Source organism: Lithobates pipiens, unplaced genomic scaffold (genome assembly GCF_037356315.1).
Source record: "Lithobates pipiens isolate NorthernLeopardFrog02 unplaced genomic scaffold, aLitPip1_a1.2 Scaffold_16, whole genome shotgun sequence".
NCBI lineage: Eukaryota > Metazoa > Chordata > Amphibia > Anura > Ranidae > Lithobates > Lithobates pipiens.
In genome coordinates this window covers 474,370,197-474,390,866 of record NW_027507748.1, presented here as the reverse complement: position 1 = coordinate 474,390,866, position 20,670 = coordinate 474,370,197, and the positions used below count along the sequence as shown (strand labels likewise).

At 41.8% G+C, this 20,670-nt stretch overlaps 1 protein-coding gene across 3 annotated transcripts in view; it reads left to right on the top strand.

The window, feature by feature from the left end:
• NALCN (sodium leak channel, non-selective) overlaps positions 1-20,670 on the top strand; it is an 864,749-nt gene that overhangs the window by 516,843 nt on the left and 327,236 nt on the right. For all 3 annotated transcript variants that reach the window (XM_077482966.1, XM_077482963.1, XM_077482965.1), the window contains one exon: positions 6,707-6,844. In XM_077482966.1, the coding sequence (XP_077339092.1) occupies positions 6,707-6,844 (138 nt within the window). The remainder of the gene's footprint in view (positions 1-6,706; positions 6,845-20,670) is intronic.

Genomic DNA, 20,670 nt, shown 5'->3' with positions numbered 1-20,670 from the left:
TGCGCTGTGTTGGTCCCTTTAAGTAATCACTCAGCAGCATTCAGCGTGGGGGGTACCTCAGCAATTGGTGTGTATGTAAGGGGTTAAAAAGATGAGGAGGAAGGGAGCCCCATAGTGTAGTAATTTTTAACCATATAGTATTTTATTAAGGTAAATAATCAGGTACTCACAAATAAAGCAAGTTTCCAATACAGTGTATAAACGAGCCTCGAGCTCGATTTGCGTCACTTCCGGTAGCGTCCCGCTAATTGTGCACAAGTTTCATATTATTCTAGAGGGATTTTGCACTTATTCCCTCAGCACCAACACTTTTATGCGTTTATTTGGATTTTTATTTTTTCACTCTTTGCACAATTGAATTATTGAGCTGTTTACTGCTGCATTTATATTGTTTTAATTAGCTCATGGTGTAGAGGATATCTGCACGGACTTATTTTTGGCACTGGCACTTTATGCGATTTTATCAGTTATAATTAACCACTTTCTGCACAATTGAATTATTGAGTTGTTCACTGCTTTATTTATATTGTTTTAATTATTTTATGGTGTAGAGGATATTTGCACGGATTTATTTGTTATTCTTTGGCACTGACACTTTATGCGATTTTGTCAGCTATAACAAATCGCATTGGGAATCACTAGTTTTAAAATATTGCGATTGTTTTCTTTTTGTATGTTTGCATCTATATTTGATTTTTATCCTGGATGTTATAATGTTATAGTGGTGTGGGTCCCTCATCATCCCCTCATAAAACACACATACTGTTTTACACATATATTTTCACTTTATGCGATAGTATATATATCACCTAATATTTTTAGTGCCCATAAAGCTTACTAGCCTCCAGGCTAAACTTCCTGTCATAGTACTGCGCATCACTACCTTTGCCGTTTTCTACTCCTTCACTGGGGTTCAAGTACCCCACTTCAGTGTGTGCAGCAGTACAAACGCTCTTTGTTTCCCTGATTAGGCGCAGGAATAACCTTTTTATACTTACCTTCAGTTCTGGAAATTACCGGTAGGTCAATTTGAACTATAATATAAGCAATTCCAAACAGGAACACATTAAATGCTAAGCCATATCTTCCTCTTTACATTCCCAAAAATGGTTTTAATGATATTTCCATTAGAATGACATACCTGGCATTTGTACTGCAAGGGTCCAAATATCAATATCCAGTCCTTTGTTCAAATGTGCCTGAAATCGTATTTAGTTAATACAGGATTGTAGAGGTAACAGTGAACCCTTCATTTCACATATTCATGCAATGTGCCATAGTTGCACCATTCATCTAAGTGGTTTTAACCATCATTTTGGCTATTAGTTCATCTCTCCAGTCAACTGCACAGCTTCTTGAGTGTGATGTGTGTGTAATATAAAATGATCTTCTTGCCCTTGTCATTCTCACTCACCACTTAGGAAAACTATTCAATTTGGTGATTGAAACAGTCATTTTCTGCTGTTACTCTATGACAATCTCTTTCAGTAATCATACAAAAAAAAGTAAAATTTTATGAAACGGTTTATCATGGTCCTGTTTCTTTATAGCATAATCATCACAGACCTTAAAGAAACACATTAAAATTATAATGGCTCTTGCATATACATTGTGATGCTTCAGCATTTAAAACACCTTTTCCATCAATGCAATCCATATAGTACATCCTATATCCCAAGTCATATGCTATTGATTATGAACATTCTAAGGTTAATATAGTATTATAAAAACTGTATAATTCTGTAAAGTGATGCATTTTTCCCATATTTAGAACAGTCCCTGCAAAAAATGAAATTTCTAAAGGAAAAAAAGTAATTTAAAACTACTTCCTTTAATACAGATAAAAGTCATTGAGAAAAATGGCATGGGATCCCCCCCTTTGGGTCTGCTATGAATATTAAGGGGAACCCCAAACCAAAGTGTAAAAACAAAAACAATTTGCGTGGGGGTCCCCCCAAATTCCATACCAGTCCCTTCAGGTCTGGTATGGATATTAAGGGGAACCCTGCGCCAAATTTAAAAAAAAATGTCATAGGGTCAGGTCTGGTATGGATTTTAACCACTTACAATCCGGACCATTTTGCTGGTCAAAGACCAGACCACCTTTTGCGATTCGGCACTGCGTCGCTTTAACTGACAATTGCGCGGTCGTGCGACGTGGCTCCCAAACAAAAAACTGACGTTTTTTTTTCCCACAAATAGAGCTTTCTTTTGGTGGTATTTGATCACCCCTGCGGTTTTTATTTTTTGCGCTATAAACAAAATAGAGCGACAATTTTGAAAAAAACGCATTATTTTTTACTTTTTGTTATAATAAATATCCCCCAAAAATATATAAAAAAACATTTTTTTCCCCAGTTTAGGCCGATACGTATTCTTCTGCATATTTTTGGTAAAAAAAATCGCAATAAGCGATTATTGATTGGTTTGCGCAAAAGTTATAGCATTTACAAAATAGGGATAGTTTTATAGCATTTTTATTAATAATCTTTTATTATTTTTTTTTTTTACTAGTAGTGGCGGCGATCAGCGATTTTTATTGTGACTGCAACATTGAGGGGGACCCATCGGACATTTTTGACACATTTTTGGGACCATTGTCATTTATACAGTAATCACTGCTATATAAATGCAGTGATTCCTGTGTAAAGGACACTGGCAGTGAAGGGGTTAACCAGTGGGTGGCAGTGTAGGGGTTAAGTGTTCCTAGGGGAACTAACTGTGGGGGGGTTGTGATTTCATTTAGTGAACACTGATCTCTGCTCCAATCACATGGAGCAGAGATCAGCGTCACTAGTTGCTAGGCAGAATGGAGAAATGCTGTTTACACGGCATTTCCTCCATTCAGCCGTCCCGCGACCGGACTCACGGGGGTCCGGACCAGCGCGGGAGCGTGCCGCTGGCGGCGTGCTCCCGATGGCAGAGCGGCATTGAAGATTGGACGTACCTGTACACCAATATGCCTGCCCGTGCCATTCTGTCGATGTACATCGGCGTGCGCTGGTCGGGAACCGGTTAAGGGGAATCCCACACCAAAATGTAAAAAGAAAAAAAAATGGCGTGGGGGTCCCCCAAAAATCCATACCAGACCCTCATCTGACCACGCAACCTGGCAGGCTGCAGGAAAAGAAGCGGGGATGAGAGAGCACCCCCCGTCCTGAACTGCACCAGGCCACATGCCCTCAACATGGGGAGGGGTGCTTTGGGGTAGCCTCCGAAAGCACCTTGTCCCAATGTTGATGGGGACAAGGGCCTTATCCCCACAACCCTTGCCCAGTGGTTGTGGGGGGGTCTGCGGGCGGGGGCTTATGGGAATCTGGAAGCACCCTTTAACAAGGGGACCCTCAGATCCCAGCCCCCCCCCCCCACTTGAAATGATAACGGGTACATTGTACCCGTACCATTTCACAAAAAAAGTGTAAAAATGTTTAAAAAAAAATAAAACCACAAGACACACCTTTTGACAAGTCCTTTATTAAAAAATAAGAAAGTCCCACAAAGGCCATTCATCTTCTTCTAAGGCTCCGCCGATGGACCGAAAAATAAAACAAATAAGATCCGCCCTATTGGAGGCACCCGCCTTATGATGCTTCAGTGCATGTGCGGGGCCACACAGTGACACACATGGGTGACCCCGCCCCCCTCTGACACACGGGGACTTCCCAATGGCTTCTCCGTGGTGTCAGAGGGGGGTGGGGCCACTTGTTTACGTACCCGGGTGGCCCTGCCCCCTCCAACGCCACGGTGGAAGCCATTGGGAAGTCCCTGTGCATCAGAGAGGGGCGGGGTCACCCGGGTACGTCACCGCGTGGCCCCGTCCTCAGTTATAAAAGAACTGTCATCATGCTGAAGTGTCATAAGGCAGGTGCCCCCCATGGAGGCGGGTCTTTTTTATTTTATTTTTTCGGTCTGTCGGCGGAGCCATAGAAGATGAATGGACTTCATGGAACATTTTTATTTTTTAACAAAGGACTTGTCCCAATGTGTGTCTTGTGGTTTTTTAACATTTTGACACTTTTTTTGTGAAATTGTAAGGGTACAATGTACCCATTACCATTTCAAATAGGGGGGGCGGGATCTGGGATCCCCTTGTTAAAGGGGTCTTCCATATTCTGATAAGCCCCCTGCCCGCAGACCATGACAACCACCAGGCAAGGGTTGTGGGGATGAGGCCCTTGTTCCCATCAACATGGGGACAAGGAGCTTTGGGGGACTAACCCAAATCACCCTCCCCATGTTGAGGTCATGTGGCCTGGTACAGTTCAGGGGGGCGCTCTCTCTTTCCCCCCCTCTTTTCCTGCGGCCTGCCAGGTTGCGTGCTCAGATAAGGGTCTGGTATGGATTTTTGGGGGAACGCCATTGTTTTTTAAATTTTGGCATGGGGTTCCCCTTAAAATCCATACCAGACCTGAAGGGCCTGATATGGAATTTGGGGGGACCCCATGCAATTTTTTTTTTAATTTTGTTTCGGGGTTCCTCTTAATATTCATACCAGTCCCAAAGGGCCTGGCAATGGACTGGGGGATCCCATGCCATTTTTTTAAATTATTTTTGTCTGTATTGCCGGACCCGACAATTCATTATAGCCGCAAGTAGTTTTAAATGACTTTTTTCCTTTATAAATGTAATTTTGTGCAGGGACTGTTCTAAACACTAAATGTGCCACTTTATAGGCATACTATAGGCACCCCCAGGTACGAAATTTAAAGGAATATATTTCACTTTTATTGTTTCACTTTAAGCATTAAAATCATTGTTCCCCAAAAAACTGCAGTTTTTAAAACTTTTTTTGCATTGGTACATGTCCCCTGGGGCAGGACCCAGGTCCCCACCACTTTTTATGATAATACCATGCATAAAAGCCTTTAAAATTATCACTTTTAATTTCTCCCATAGACTTTTAAAGGGTGTTCCGCGGCTTTTGAATTTGCCACGAACACCCCGAATTATTTGCTATTTTGGCAAACAAGCGAACACCCGATGTTCGAGTCAAACTTACATTCAACTTGAACATCGGGTTCATCCTACCCACTACTGCTATATGTAGACTGGACTTATTACATTTTATTGACCACTATTCTCTTTATGCTGGGCTGTGCATTACATACTTCTGACTACTGCAGCCTGTACACTGAGTTTATTGTTATAAACTCCTGAACTCTGCAGTCTGTATAGCATGTTGTATGTTACATACTTTTGACCATTGCCCTCTGTAAATTAGGCTGTATGTTACATACTCTTGACCCATGCATTCTGTATACTTGGCTATATGTTACTAACTCCTGGCTGCTGTACTCTGCATGCTGAAATTTACATTGCATACTCCCGACTGCTGTATTCGATATGCTGTGCTGTGTGTTGCATAGTCCTGAATGTTACACAAGTAACCATATCAGTTATGATATGCATTAAGAGTTAAGGAAAGTTAGCGATCTGTTCTATAAGGTACTGCTAATTAATTCAGAAATCCATATTAACATAAAACTTAAGATTTTATTTTTGCAGCTGTTGGTTCTGTCAGTTTGATGGTTGCCTTTCAGATTCGCTTTAGCATAAGCTGATGGGGGTTTACCATTTTAACTAAAAGGAGTATTTTGTTTGATCATGCACTGGGAAGCATGCTCTGTAATCTCACAGAGCTGCTTTCCGTCACTTTTGAAAGTGCTTTTGGTGTCACGTTAGATCAAAAACTATTACTTTATGAAAACTATTTTAGCCGAAAATGTACTTATATCAAAGTAGTCTTGAAAAAGGTTTTTTTTTTTTTGAGCCTGTCCTAAAAAGTGATTTGCTGTATTACACTGCTGACAATACTATATTCTATATAGCACTTTCACTTCTGTACTTTTGTAAATTATATTATATATGTCCCTGTGACAGTGACATAAATTGTGATGGTGAAAACTAGCGCCATTACATGTTATTGTATATAATGTTCTGTATGGATGTTGTGGTTGAGTGGTGTGGCTAAAGCTTTGCTTCCTGACCAGTGTTTAGCAATCCAGGTGATGCATTAAACATATCTTCTGTATTCCATCCTATCGCGCGCACGCACACACACACACACACACACACACGATCACTTGCCAAGGCCAATAAAAGTAGAGATCTACACATTTTCTTTACAGACTAATAAGGGTAATAAATTCTGTATAGGAACAGACACCAGAAGATCACAGCTGTGATCAAGGCTAAAGTTGCCGAAACATGTTAGCCCTTCGCTTTTACTGAACCATATTTCAATAAACTCCAGAAGGTATTCCAGAGCCTCCGGCTCCCCATTTGCTTGTTTGAGCTATGCTATATGGATGTACGGGAGGACATCTGACCCTGAGCACCTGGGATAGAACAGCCGACCTCTAATGAATAGCATCTTCGCCTCATTAATTAGAGTGGTGCCTTTTTGTGATGTGTCTCATTCCCGTATTAGCAATACACTTTCCTGTCTCTAATAATAATAAATGTATTATTTAGTTACTGGGGACTCAATTCCGACTTCTTGGCATGCCAGAGAGCACAATGGTGCATCCCATCTACTCTTGGATGCATGTGTCAGAGACCAGGGTCATATTAAAGGGTCTGTGTGTTGAGTTTTGACATCCTTGTTCTTGGAGGAACTAATTCATTTGAAAATGCATTTGTTTAATTGCTCCACAGCATCTGTGTCAATGCAGATTGTTTTCATGTCACTTATTATTCCCTACAGGCATTTATGTCAATGTTCCAGATTTTGACTCAAGAGGGATGGGTGGATGTAATGGATCAAACTCTTATTGCTGTAGGACACATGTGGGCCCCTGTGGTTGCCATTTATTTTATCCTTTACCATCTTTTTGCCACATTGGTAAGTACATCTTGTCTTTTTGTAAAAAAATAACATATTTAGATAGACCTATATTACAAATATAGATGTCAACAGGGGAGGGCTGGCAGCCTTAGGCCTGGGGGGCAAGTCCAGTCAAGTGGCCCATAGAACCGGTGGTGGCAAAATGGTGGATCGGGAAAACAGTCTCTAAGGTTTTTCATGATCGCAAAGGTGGGGGGTGCAGGGAGGACAATGTGGCCCTCCAGGGCCTGTGGGGGACTTGTACTACCATGGCCTCTAGGAACTAAACCGCAAGCAAGTCCCTGTATGAATCCCTCAGAGCTGAGGACCTGCCCCCCGCCCGCAACTAGACAAACTACAAGTCCCAGCATTAACCCCTGAGATCTAAGGATGTGTCCCCTTAGATCCCACGGGTTCATGCTGTGCCCTGTAGTCCTTCACTAGTTGGGGGGGGGGGGGTGACACATCCTGAGCTCTGAGGGGTTATGCTGAGACCTTTAGTCCTTCACTTTTGGGGTGTTACATCCCAAAAAGTAAAGTACTACAAGTTCCAGCATGAACCCTGGCTGAGATTTAAGGATGTGATCTCCTCCTCTGCTGCTGGCTCATGCTCCCATGACACACGTATGTTCTAATTCATTCACTTCTCCCAACCTCACCTCAGGCAGCTTGGCCATAGGGTCTAATATGCTTCAAAATAGGGTGGACTCAGAGCGCAGATCATTGTGCTCAGAGCCCACCCAGGCGTGTTAGAAAAGCAAATTAATATTTGCTTTTCTAACACTGAACTGCCTCTCTGCCAATCAGGAAGAGAGGGTCTGATATCCGTCACCTGATTGGCTGAAAGGACAGGCGCTCCTATTGGATGTCTAGCAGGAGGAAAAGCATGGAGTAAGCATAGAGAACACAGGAGCCGCTGCCTGTCCCACAGCTCCCAGCCATCACTCGCTGCCTGACCTGCCACCCAGATGAGGTAAGTGCCGGTCAGACAGCGGGCGAGGTGGGGTGCTGGTTAAATGCTGACGGGGGTAACATTGGCTACATTTGATGGGGCACAGCGAGGCTGCATTTGATGGGGCACAGCGAGGCTGCATTTGATGGGGCACAGCGAGGCTGCATTTGATGGGGCATAGCGAGGCTGCATTTGATGGGGCACAGCGAGGCTGCATTTAATAGCAGAGTGAGGCTATTTTTCAGTATTTTTTAGTTTGCACCAGACAGAGAGAGACATCGCTCCAAATTGTCCGCACAGAGAGACCACTGCTCAAGAAAATTGCTTGATTCCTTTATCAACATAGTAAAGCCTTGTACACACCACTATTGTTTTTTTTCTCAATCCAGTGAGTTGAACAAAAAAAAAAAAAAAAAAGCTGACAGCTCTGGTTGGAGCTGCTGAGCATTAGCAAAAGTGACCTGGGCATTGATCACTTTTCAGTGGAGTGGCAGTGCCTGCTGCAAGTGTGTACAAGCCTTTCATCACACACTGGTGTGCTGCAGTTTGGCCGCAGTGCTTATGCACACAGTTTTCCTTAGCTGCAGTCCCATAGGCTTATTTTAGGTTGTGCGTTTTTGCTGCAGTTTTTTTATAGCACACCAAAGATGCAGCCGTTTTTGTGCACTTTCAGAAAATGCAGCAAAAATGTGCAAACTAATAGAAGTCTATGGGACATGCAGGAAGACCATGAGATGACCAACACTGCAGCAGACCAGTGTGAGCTCACATTATAGTACATAGGAGCAGGTACTGCACATGCTGCTGAAAGAAACCTCCTTATCTGCAGAGAGAGGGGGGGAGAGGAATTTGGGAGAGAGAAGGGAGAGGCCGGTCACAGCTCACTCACTTGGAAGGACTCAGCAGGCAGAAGGCTCGGTTATCAGCTTCCAGAGCTTCCCATACAGATCACCGACGGATCTCAGTTTGAATGTTCCCGCCCACACGTCCGATTCAAAGACGCAGCACACAGGCTGCCCGGAGTGTGGGCGGGCACAGTGAGAGAGGGGGCTGGAGGAGGCGGAGCGGATCCACCCTCTTCTATTCGGCTGTGCTCAGTCTGAATGGAATGGACACAGACTGTCAGCTCAGAAGCAGGGAACAGCACTGTGACATGACAGATGTCCAATCACAGCACTAACGTTCCTGCATGCTTCTGGGCTGTTATCCAGCCCTGCCGGCCTCCCTCAGTAATAACACTCTGCCAACTGCACATGCTCAGTTCTCAGCTGGCAGCACATCGGCCTTTTTACGGGGATTTAGAGAGCAGCCTGGGGGGAAAATGCATCCCTGCCCCCTGGCCCAGCCCGCCCCTGGATGTCAAGTGTCTTCATATTTGGACAGTTGAAAAAGGATGTTTTATTAGCATATACAGCTTTAGCCTTATCAATGGCACAATGTTATTGCAGATAACCTTAGCACTCCGTTGTTTAAAGGGTCATGTATTCATGTATGCAGATAGTCTCTCTTCATTCTCACTGCTTGCTCATCACTGTTGTAATTAAACTGAAGACAAAACTTAAAGCCTCTCGGGTATGAATACTTGATTAGAAATCAGTGCAGCTATTTCCTAAATTCTGGCTTAAAGTGAACACCAGGGGTTTGTTTCACTGCTTCACTAATAAAGCCAAAATGCTATAAATAGATTAATTGGGGATTTACGAAAAGGGAAAAAAAAAATCAAGATAGGTTTGACATTTTAATGTCCTCTTCCATATTTTGAGGAATGACTGTGGAGTCAAAAGACTTTTAAAGGCACACTGTAAGGTTCATAAAGATATGGTTTATAGTCTCTATGATTTTCTGTACTTTCTAAGCTAAATGAAATGATGTTTCCTGCTTTGTGGTAAGAGAAATTCACTAGTTTTATAGATAAATGTAATGTTCAACTAAAGGTACAGTTTAAATGGGCTAAATATATTCCAGATGCTTTGGAAACAAGGTGTGCTAAATTTCACAGTTTTTCATTTTAGAAAGCAATTACAGCCTGAGTAGAAAAACCTGTCACCTGCCAGCATGTTGTACAGAAGGAGACTTGCTCTCTGTATGGAAGCAGTGATCTCTCTGCAGAGGTCAGACACTCTGTGAATCAGGAGAGTTTATCACTGCCCATTACAGCATGTGGTAATCTCATCGAAAGTTTAATTTTACCCAATTTGCTTGCATATTGTTTGACCAAACAGGCCTAAATTTTGGTAAATGCCACAGATCAGAAAATATCACATTTCTCTATTATTTGAAATTAATATATCAATGTTATATAATGCTTAGGTACATAGATATTTGGCCAAAAAGGCAGCACAGTAATGGTCTGAGTTAACAGACTTTGGGCTTGTTTCCAAGGACAAATACACCTTGCTTTGGAATGGAATCCAACTTTGAAATCAGTTTTAGAGGCTTCTGAGATCATTCAGAATTCTTTGACCTCTTTTCAAATTTCTGCATTAAATGCTTTGTGCATTCCCATTGACTTGACTAGGCATCCATGGTAGAAATTGGAATAAAATAAAGGTGCAAATTATTCTTTTAATTAAGAGCTTGCACTTGAAAGCAATAGTTGGATGTATTTAAATATAAAATATTAAAATACATTTTCAAAGGTTGACTTTACTCTTTAACCACTTCAGCTCAGGAAGGTTTTGCACCCTTCGTGACCAGGCCATCTTTTACTATACACATTGCGCTATTTTAACTGCCAATTGCGTGATGCAAGGCTGTACCCAAATTAAATTTATATAATTTTTTTTCACACAAATAGAGCTCTCTTTTGGTGGTATTTGAGCACCACTGTTTTTTTTTTTTTTTTTGATTTCTAAACAAAAAAACAAAACAAAAAAAATTGGGGAAAAAAACAATATTTTTTACTTTCTGCTATAACACATTTCCAATGTCAAAATAAATAAACTAAAAATAAACATTTCTTTCTTCATACATTTTGGCCATAATGTATTCTGCTGCTATTTTGATGAAAAAAAATCCAAATAAGTGTATATTGATTTTTTTGTGTGAAAGTTATAGTGACTACAAACTATGGTATATATACTGGAATTTTCATTTTTTATTTATACTACTGATGTTGGCGATCAACGAGTTATAATGGGACTGTGACATTGCAGTGGACAATCTGACACTAACTGATGGGGGGAACTGCCAGTGACATCACCAGTTACATTAATACAGTGATCAGTGATAATACTATACACTGTCACTGTAATAATGGCAGTGGCTAGGAAGAGATTAACATCTAGGGTGATCAAGGTTTTAAATATGTACATAACTATGTGTAATGTGTGTACAGTGTGCTGCTTTTTACTAACAGATAGCCCCCTTTGTACACAGCTCTGGGCTGCGATTGCACCCAGGCAATTAGAGGTGGCAGTTAGATAGGCAAATAAGGCAGTCACCAAAGGCCTCACGGCCACCTAATTTGCCTAATGCGCTACCTACATTTTGAGGGACAGGGGACCTTAGCGCTGCTGTGGTCAGGTGGCATTAAGGGCCCTGTCTCACTTAAGCAGGCCTTGTGGCGGCCGAACAGCTAATTGCAGTGTGACATTGGCGGAACTACCAGGGTCGCAAAGGTCTCCAGTTAAAACTTCTCCTGTCCCTGCGCACCTTACCAATGGGGGACACTGATATAAAGGTCCCCCTTATATCAGTGTCCCCACTCCCTTCTTACATCAGCAAATCCTTTTGCCTTAGTGTATTCACTGTGCAGACTCTGGTGTAAAGGGGAACCCTATGGACCTTAATGTAAGCGGGAATGTTGTGGACTCTGGTATTAAGGGGAATTCTGGTGTAAGAGTTTCTTTGGTCACCAGTGCCCCCCCCCCCTTACATCAGCGTTTGCAGAGCTCCCCCTTACACCAGAGAACCTTGTTAACCAGGGTCCCCCTTTACAGCAGAGTCCACAGCATTCCCCTTTACATCAGGGTCTGCAGAGTTCCCCTTTACATCAGGGTCTGCACAGTTCCTGCTTGCACTGTAAGGCAAACTCTGCGGTCTCTGATCTACTGTAAAGGGGAACTCTGATGTAAAAGGGGCTCTGGGAATACTGGGAATTCTTCAGGACCATAAAAGAGCCCCGCAATGGGAGTAAAGAGGCTCGGGTCAGGGGCCCCTACGTTTTTTTTGCACCCGTGCACTGAAGGTTCTAGTCACGCCTCTGCAGCATAACTTTATTTTAGAAGTGATAAGACACCTCAATGCTGCTGTGCGCAGGTTTAAGAGCCCTGTCACACTCACCTCTCGCGTAACCTAAGTCTTCTGGAGCTCTGGAGTTTATTTTTCCCATTATGAGTGTGGCCTTATCTCTGCCTACTATGTAAGTTTTGCCTAAGGCCTCACAAAGGCTAGAGCACCTCTGCGAGCTGATCAGGTGGCCCCGGTCATGAAGCTTGGGTCAGGACTTACTGACAGTCTCCCGCTGTGTACAATCACAGCAGGAGCCAGGTAGGGGACACGCATACATGCACCCTAAACCCGGAAGTAGACAGCGACATACACATAAAAAAACTGTCACATATAAAGGCTTGTAAAATGTATAGATCTTAGCAAATTGCTGTCTTGAATATATGGACCGCCCACAAGGTGGCAAGATGTTCTTAAAATAGTTGATAAAGATTCAAGCACATTTATTTAAAAGAATGTTAGCATTGCATATATGCATTCTTCCATTTCAATTTTAACCATTCAAATTCAGGGACTGATTAGATTTCATAAACTTTTATTTACTACTTATACCCTTTCTGCTCAGTGTTGGAAGGTTAGAGTGACATAAATGATATGTTTTTCATCAAGCTGTGGCTGGGTACATTTATTATGGTGACAACAAATAAATAGCAGCAAGGTTACCTTGAAAATAATCACCTCAAATGTTGTGTCCTAGATATAAGTCCTGGCCTATATGCTTTTCATATTCCTATTAACTACTTGGTGCCCACGCTATAGCCAAAAGACCACTACAGCGTAGGCTTAAACTGCCAGGAGGGCGTCCATGTATGTCCTCCCATTTTCGCGCTGCAGCTGGCGTGCTCTGTGATCGCTGAGTCCTTGGGACTCAGGTGATCACTGATCGATATAAAGGACCAATCACAGGGGGCCCTTTACCAATTGATCAGCTGTCAGCCAATGACAGTTGATTACGGAAATAAACAGAAGTCGGTTATCTGCTTTTTTTTTCTTCTTCTTCACGCTGTCAGCGTGAAGAACATAAGAAGCCTGTTAACTGGCTTCTGTTAGAGGGAAATCGGTCCCCCTAGTGCCCTCCAGTGCTGCTAATCAGTGCCCACCAGTGACATCTATCAGTGCCTATCCGTGCTGCCAATCAGTACCCATCACTGCCTCATCATTAGTGCCACTTATCAGTTCTGCCTATCAGTGCCACCTCTCTGTGCTGCCTAGCAGTGCCCATCAGTGCCACCCATCAGTGCAGCCTCATCAATGCCTCCTGATCAGTGCCGCCTCATCAGTGCCCATCAATGAAGGAGAAATATTACATGTTTGCAAAGTTTTATAACAAAACATGAAAAACCTTTTTTTTGTTTTTTTTATTTCCAGTCTTTTTTTGTTTGTTTAGCAAAAAAAAAAAAAAAACCTAGTGGTGATTAAATACCACCAAAAAGATCTCTATTTGTGTGAGAAAAATGCTGAAAATGTCATATGAGTACAGTCTTACGTGACCACACAATTGTCATTCAAAGTGTGACAGTACTGAAAGATGAAAATTTGCCTGGGCAGGACAGAGGTTTAAGTGCCAAGTAAGCAACTGCAAGCAAATAAGGTAAAGTGTGAGGCATCATGAATGTTATGAAAATTTTTCAAGCAGTGGTGCAACTTATCCACATTGGTATTTCTCGCAGCTTTACTTGTTAAAATATTTTCTAAAACATGTCCTTGATTGTGAAAAAAAATATATATTTTCTAAAAATTGTAAATCATATACTTGGTATGCCCTGCACATTACACAAGTACTGTTTACACAATGGGAAACATTGCACTGTACCATCAGTAGTTGTGTAGACTCTCCACTGTTTGTAGGAATGCCCTAGCTGCAGACACCTCCTGGCTAATTGTTTCTGACTAGTTTCTGCAGTTCCAAAAAAATAGAGATGGCCATGTGTTATGCATGCCAATAATTTTGTTAACGAGCCTTTAAATTTCATTAGAACCCATAAATATGCAGGTAAATCACTAAGAAGTTGTTAAAAAGAATGAATTACAAATCTGACAAAATATGTGTTTCCTTGTGCATGTACAGTTTTTTTATACTATAAAAAAAACACAAATCTGTCAAACACTATTCAGTATTTGTAAGGTAGGCCCAATTTTATGTCAAACTTCTCCCTGTGGGAAACGGATATATTGCTATGTGATGCTGGTTTTTAAAACAGAACATTATCATTATGAGATTTCAGAAGATCTCTCTCAGTTTATGCTTCGCATTAGAGCTAGGTTACTCGTTTAACAACAATTTGCTATATAATTACTCCCACTCAGCTGTCAAAAATGGTGGGTGGTTTAAAGCTTAACTGCCAAACTGGTTATGTCTTCATCATTTTTAGGATGTTATTTTCTTAACTACTGCCTTATTGCAATGTTTTTAAGTTGTGCAGGTGGTGGGAAAATTGCTTTAAAAGCCACACAGTTCTGAGTACAGGAATGTTTTTCTAGGTTAAAAATGTTAAGAGAAGAACAAAATGTTCATTGTTACTATACATCAAAACAGTCCCCTATGAGGTCCAATATTTTAAATGTAGCCTCTCAATTAACAAATAATGCAATAAATAAAGCAATATGTTAATCTGTTTTAGCTATAACCCATGTTCTTCATATTATTCCACCGTTTCTAAGCCCCTGCAAGGGACAGAACATAGAGAGTGTGTTATGCCAAAATAAGGTATGGCTTTTCAATGATAATTGCAAGGCGCATTCTATCAGGGCTGTACATGCTTCTGGCATGCCAGTAGATTGAACCTAATCACAAAAAAATAAAAGTATAATTCTATAATGACCAGAACTGAGTTTTGTTTCATATTGGTGAATGCTAACAAATTAGTGTGATGCAATTTATTGCTGATTTAATCAAAATCTTGATATTAAACTCAGTAGGGATAGATCTAGTTAAATTGCCTATCAGATAAACACATGGAGACAGGGCATAGCCAAGTGCAGCATTAGATTACAATATTCTTGCTTTGAATAAAGGTAAAAATGGGCAATCACAAAAGTGATGTTGTCAAGTGCATATCAAAAGAAACTGCTTGGATTATGGCACTCCTCCAGTCCATTGGAGCCTGGGGCTACAGATGTAGTGAAGCTGGCAAAGTCTTGTCACCTGAGAGCTCGACATAGCAGAGTGAATGGGAGCCTGATGACATGACTGTCTTTCTGTCAAAGCCTCTCTCAGGTTGTGTGGCTTTGCTGATTTCACAACATATGGGCAGCCACAGTTAAACATAGGAATACCTGCCTAATAGACTCAGATTCTGGTCTGGGTAAGTATATCCCTGGAAACTCCCATTTATATAACATCACAGTCCTCCAGTTGGAGTTTCTGGAGTTAGCAGGTAATTAACAGGGAAAAGCAATTTACAAATACAGAAAGTAGGACAGCATATCCTTTACATATGACTTATTTTGCACTGTGGAGGTGTGCATTTGACTGTAGACAGGGCTTTGCTTTCACATGTCAGAGCCTCCAGCAATGATGATACTGAGTAGCAGAGTAGCAATATTACCAAATCTCACTTTAAATGTGCAGAGTATAGAGGTTAGAGGTAGCCGTGATCTCATACTGCAAATATATAGATCAGAGACCGTAGGGACCTTTACGCAATAGCCTAGGCACCCTCATACACAAGAAAATATACTGCTATAAAAATACACTTATTTCAGAGTATTTATTAGGCACAGATAACATTTATTCTAAATACTCCTATAGCCTAGCAAAGCTACTTTTTTAGTTTAGGCCACTTTAGCATTACCCTTAACACAACAAATCCCAACCAAAAACTTTATTTAACTCAAAAGCTAAGCCTTAAAATGAATGAACCCCATGTAAAAGGACCATACGGCCTGCTAGGGACCGGAGCGTATTTGAAGCAAGTATGAGGAATGGTTTACAGTATATGAGGCAAGTACCTGTTTAAGTAAGTTAGGATTGCTTTGGTAAAATAGGAAAGATTACAATGCACTTTTAGTGTTAGTGAAACCAATATACAGTAAAAGGTAGATGGAATAAAATACAGGCATCCCCTCTCTGTTTCATTTACAAAGGCTTTAGTGCATTTTGGAAACATGCAGACAAAGCTGACCTCCATGATAGTTGCTAATTATCTTTGTAAAGCCCATGACATCACTGCTTTTAAAGAAGAACTGCACCTATGTGCAGGACGAGATGCCAATAAAGTGTTAATATAATTTCCTCTCACTGTACAGCACTGCTAGAATACACTGCAATTCCCATCAAGCAATGGGAATTGTACCTGGCAATGGATGTGGCCGATTATTTGATGACACTTTCAGCTTTTAATACTGCACAGTCAGAGGTGATGTCAGTGACCATACCTGTGAGCCTAGTATCCTTATTTACATAGTCTGGCAATCAATTTAGAGTACACTGGCCTGTCAGTCAAGGTATGATATCATTGTGGGTGGGACAGACCAGGAGTCTCCTGGTCTGTGAAATTGGACAACTACAGTTTGCAGGAAAGACGGGTAATCATCTTACTACAGTGAACAATGACCCAATGGTGTCGCCACTGTTAGAATTAAAGTACAAAGGGGAAGTTACATGACCGTGGCCCACAGGAAGGAGTGGGAACAGAGGCCACTGGTTTTGCATAGATGTCTGGAACACTAAGCTCTGGAAATGTTGTCTTTAATACCAGATATCAGTAGCTGCTATTTGCAATAGTAAGACCATATTTGTTAAAGGTAAAAATTACTTTTGTAATACTTTTTATCCCACTGAAATCAGGGGAGGGATAGAAATCTTTGGCTTGAGGGCAAAATAACCAACTAACCCTTTCATGGTTGTGACAGATTTCTGTGGGCTACAGAAAAGTGTAACATGTAGTATGTTCCATGATGCTTAGGGTGTTTCATTTTTCCAAAGATGGGATTTTCATATGACTTTGCTTACGTCCCAAGTTTCAGTGATGTAAAAGATATATATGCCAAATTTCAAGAAGATTGGATAATATTTAGGGGATGCACACATTTATCACCTTTATCAAAGCAAAGTCTGTAGGCTACACTTGATAAGAAGTCATATACAACAATGCTGGATGAAGAATGTCCCATTTAAGGCTTTCTAGAAGAACAATGAGTGAAAATGATTAACTGCATCCAAAATGTCCTAAAAGACAGAAGTCATCCAAGAGAAGACTACAAAGAGTTATTACAATTCATACTCCTGTACCTAGGAGGTTGGTCTAAAAACTACTTCAGTTTCAGGATCCCAGGGGCACTGCATCAAGCAAGGTGGGGGATGGCAAAGGCAATATATGCATTTAAAATTACCCTCTTCACTAAATAGTTGAATATTCCTCAACGACAATTGGAAGGAATGAAACAGGTTGCACATTTTGTCAGCCTCATATATGTTTGCTTTTGGCATGAGGCAATTGTAAGTCGATGGGCTCCAAAGAATGATTTGGATGTGCTACAGCTTTTGAACACTTACCCAGATGCAGACGTCAAAAAAATGCTCTCACAATTGGTATCTGTCAGAAACAAATGTAGGATTGGCCTATTTGGATGAACGTATATATGACTAAAAATGTAGAAACTAAACCTGCAAAGAAAAAGGAAGTGAAATGATTAGAGGGTAAAAACATGTTTTTTGAAGGAAAAGACCTGAGCCATTTTGTTACTAATAAAACAAAGATGTTCTTTGAATTGTTTGGGATCCACGACGTGACAAAATACAAGGGATTGCATCTTTCAAAGTTCATTAGCATAACACATGTTTTGCCTATCATATTACCTATTAATCTTAGTGTATAGTTTTAATAGTATTTTAAGTTTGTGATTTCTAGTTTTCCCAATAAAAGTAAGTAACTTTGAAAAATCTTATTTTTTACCTACTTTTATAAAACAGATCAAAGTGTGCAACCTCTAAATATTATCCAATCTTTTCGAAATTTAGTATATATATCTTTTACATCACTCAGACTTGGGGTGTAAGCAAAGTCTGCAAAAATGTTACAGTTTATTTTTTTCAATTAGAAAATGAAACACCCTAACGATGCCGCTATGGCTGGTAGGAATGATGAAAGGTAGATGTTCCTCAAGTGCATGGCTCATTGTGACAAACTATTTTACATTGTTCAGCATCAGATTCCTTTGGGAAACTCTGCATTAGTACACATGCTATTTCAGAACCCGCAAAATAAATGAAGGCTGAAAGACATCCCGCTGCGCCATTTTATTTTGCTGATAGTTCTATAATGCCCATAAGATGTCCCTGACTACATGTCTGGCTTTAATCATTGTCTAAATGGTGAAGTATCTCCACCAAGGCCCACCAATCTAACATTTTTTACACTGCCCTGGGGACAAATACCCCCATTCCCCCAGGTTAGTCCTCTCTTGAATAAACCCTATATTTTAAAGTGGTTCTAAAGACTTACTTTTTTTGCCTTCATGCGTTCTATGTATTAAAGAGGAACTGCAGTCTGCTCACATAATTTGTAATAAAAACATATTTGCCATTCTGAAGCTTCCCTCTAACCACTTTGCATATTATTTTAAATATTCTGATATTTTGCACTTGCCAAATATGCTGCAAAAATCTCCCTCCACTAAGTCTGACAGCCATTTTAACTGTGGGCAGCTGAAGCTGCTGCCTGTTCACTTCCTGGATTTATACAGACACACACCTCCAGCTCTGCAGCCCTGCAGCTTTCCTTGGCCCTCTTATGACTCATCCCCCCTCCCTTCCTGGCAAACTCTCACAAGAGTGAGAGAGAGAGCTGTGCGTGATGTCATAAGTCTAGGCTAATGACCAGACAAGAAAGAGGAAGTGGGCTGTATAAGGTATTTACTGGCAGAAAAAAAAATGTTTTACTATCCAAAATGAAAACAACAAGGCCAGAAGATTTAATAGATGGAAAGTTGAAAAAATTACTGAAGGTCCGCTTTAAGGTAAAAAAACCTTTTGCGCTGCATGTGCCCCCTTATACTTATCTGAGTCTGATCCCCTCCCAATGACGAGCAAAAGATCAGCAGCTCTCACTGCTCTCGCTCTACTCACTGGACAGATTGGCTGTTCATTCTGTCAATCAAATTCTGTGATAATGAAATGGGGGGTGGGGCCCGAGCTGCATGGTCTGTGTAAATGGATGCAGACAAGGTGGCTTGGGAGCAAGCCTGCACAAGTGCCTCCATAGGAAGAAGCTTCCTTTGGGGGCACTTGCCAAAGATGAGGAGCCAGGAGTGCTGGTTGGGGACCAGAGAAGAGGTGAATCAAGGCTGCTCTGTGAAAAACCATTGCACAGAGCAGATAAGCATGACATGCTTATTATTTTAATGCATATAGAATGAAGCTTTAATGTTACATGGATGTCTAAGCCCTTGTACACACGGTCAGAGAATCCGTCAGAATGTGTCCTATCGGACCGTGTCGTCGGATAATCCGACTGTGTGGTATGCATCGGACTGATTCCGTCGGAATATCCGTCGGACCCAATTTTCCAACATGTTGGAAATATTTCCTGACCAACTGGGCCGATTGGACATACTCTGATCAAGTGTAGAGAATTTTCGATCGGACCAAGTTCCACGCATGCTCAGATCAAATTCCTACATCAAAGCTATTAGCTACTAGCCAGAATGTAGTCCCATCATAACGAAATTACGTCATCACGTTCTGAAAGATCGGATTTTTCGCCAACTTTGTCCGACCCTGTGTATGCAACAGTTTCGAACAAGATCCGAATGACAAAATCCGACGGGCAAAATCTGACGGATTTGGTTGTGGAAATCTCCGACCGTGTGTACAGGGGCTAAGAGGACACCCAACTTAGTTGAGCTAGTAAAGTCCTTTTCACGCCTACTTATTAGAGTTCAAATTCATACAGCCTGCTCTTCTTCTTTATCAATAGCATTTTACAAATTATGATTTACAGATTATGCTGCCTAAAGCCGCGTACACACGGGCGGACTGTATGGCCTACTTAGTCCGTCATACAATCCGACGGACAGTCCGTCATACTTTCGAATGAACGGACTTGACCACACACACCACTTTTTGAGCGGACTAATACGGCGTACTAAGTCCGCCATACTATCCGCCCTACTTTTGAAATGAACGGACTCGCCCACACACTCGGAGGATAGTCCGCTCATTTCGAGCACGTCTCCAGGTAGGCGGGGCCCACGAAGGAGACGTCGCTGACCCCGCCGCCTGGTATGGACTTAAAGGGGAACCCCAACGCCGAAAAAAATCGGCGTGGGGGTCCCCCCCAAGTCCACAACAGACCCTTGTCCGAGCACGCTACCCGGCCGGCCAGGAAAGGGGGGCGAGCGAGCGCCCCCCCCTCTTAAACCGTACCAGGCCGCGTGCCCTCAACATGGGGGGGTGCCGCACGGCCCCCCCACCCCAAAGCACCTTGTCCCCATGTTGATGAGGACAAGGGCCTCTTCCCGACAACCCTGGCCGTTGGTTGTCGGGGTCTGCGGGCGGGGGGCTTATCGGAATCCGGGAGCCCCCTTTAATAAGGGGGCCCCCGGATACCGGCCCCCCACCCTATGTGAATGAGTATGGGGTACAATGTACCCCTACCCATTCACCTGTAAAATAAAAGTACAAAAAAAAACACAACACACGAGATAAAATACTTTATTG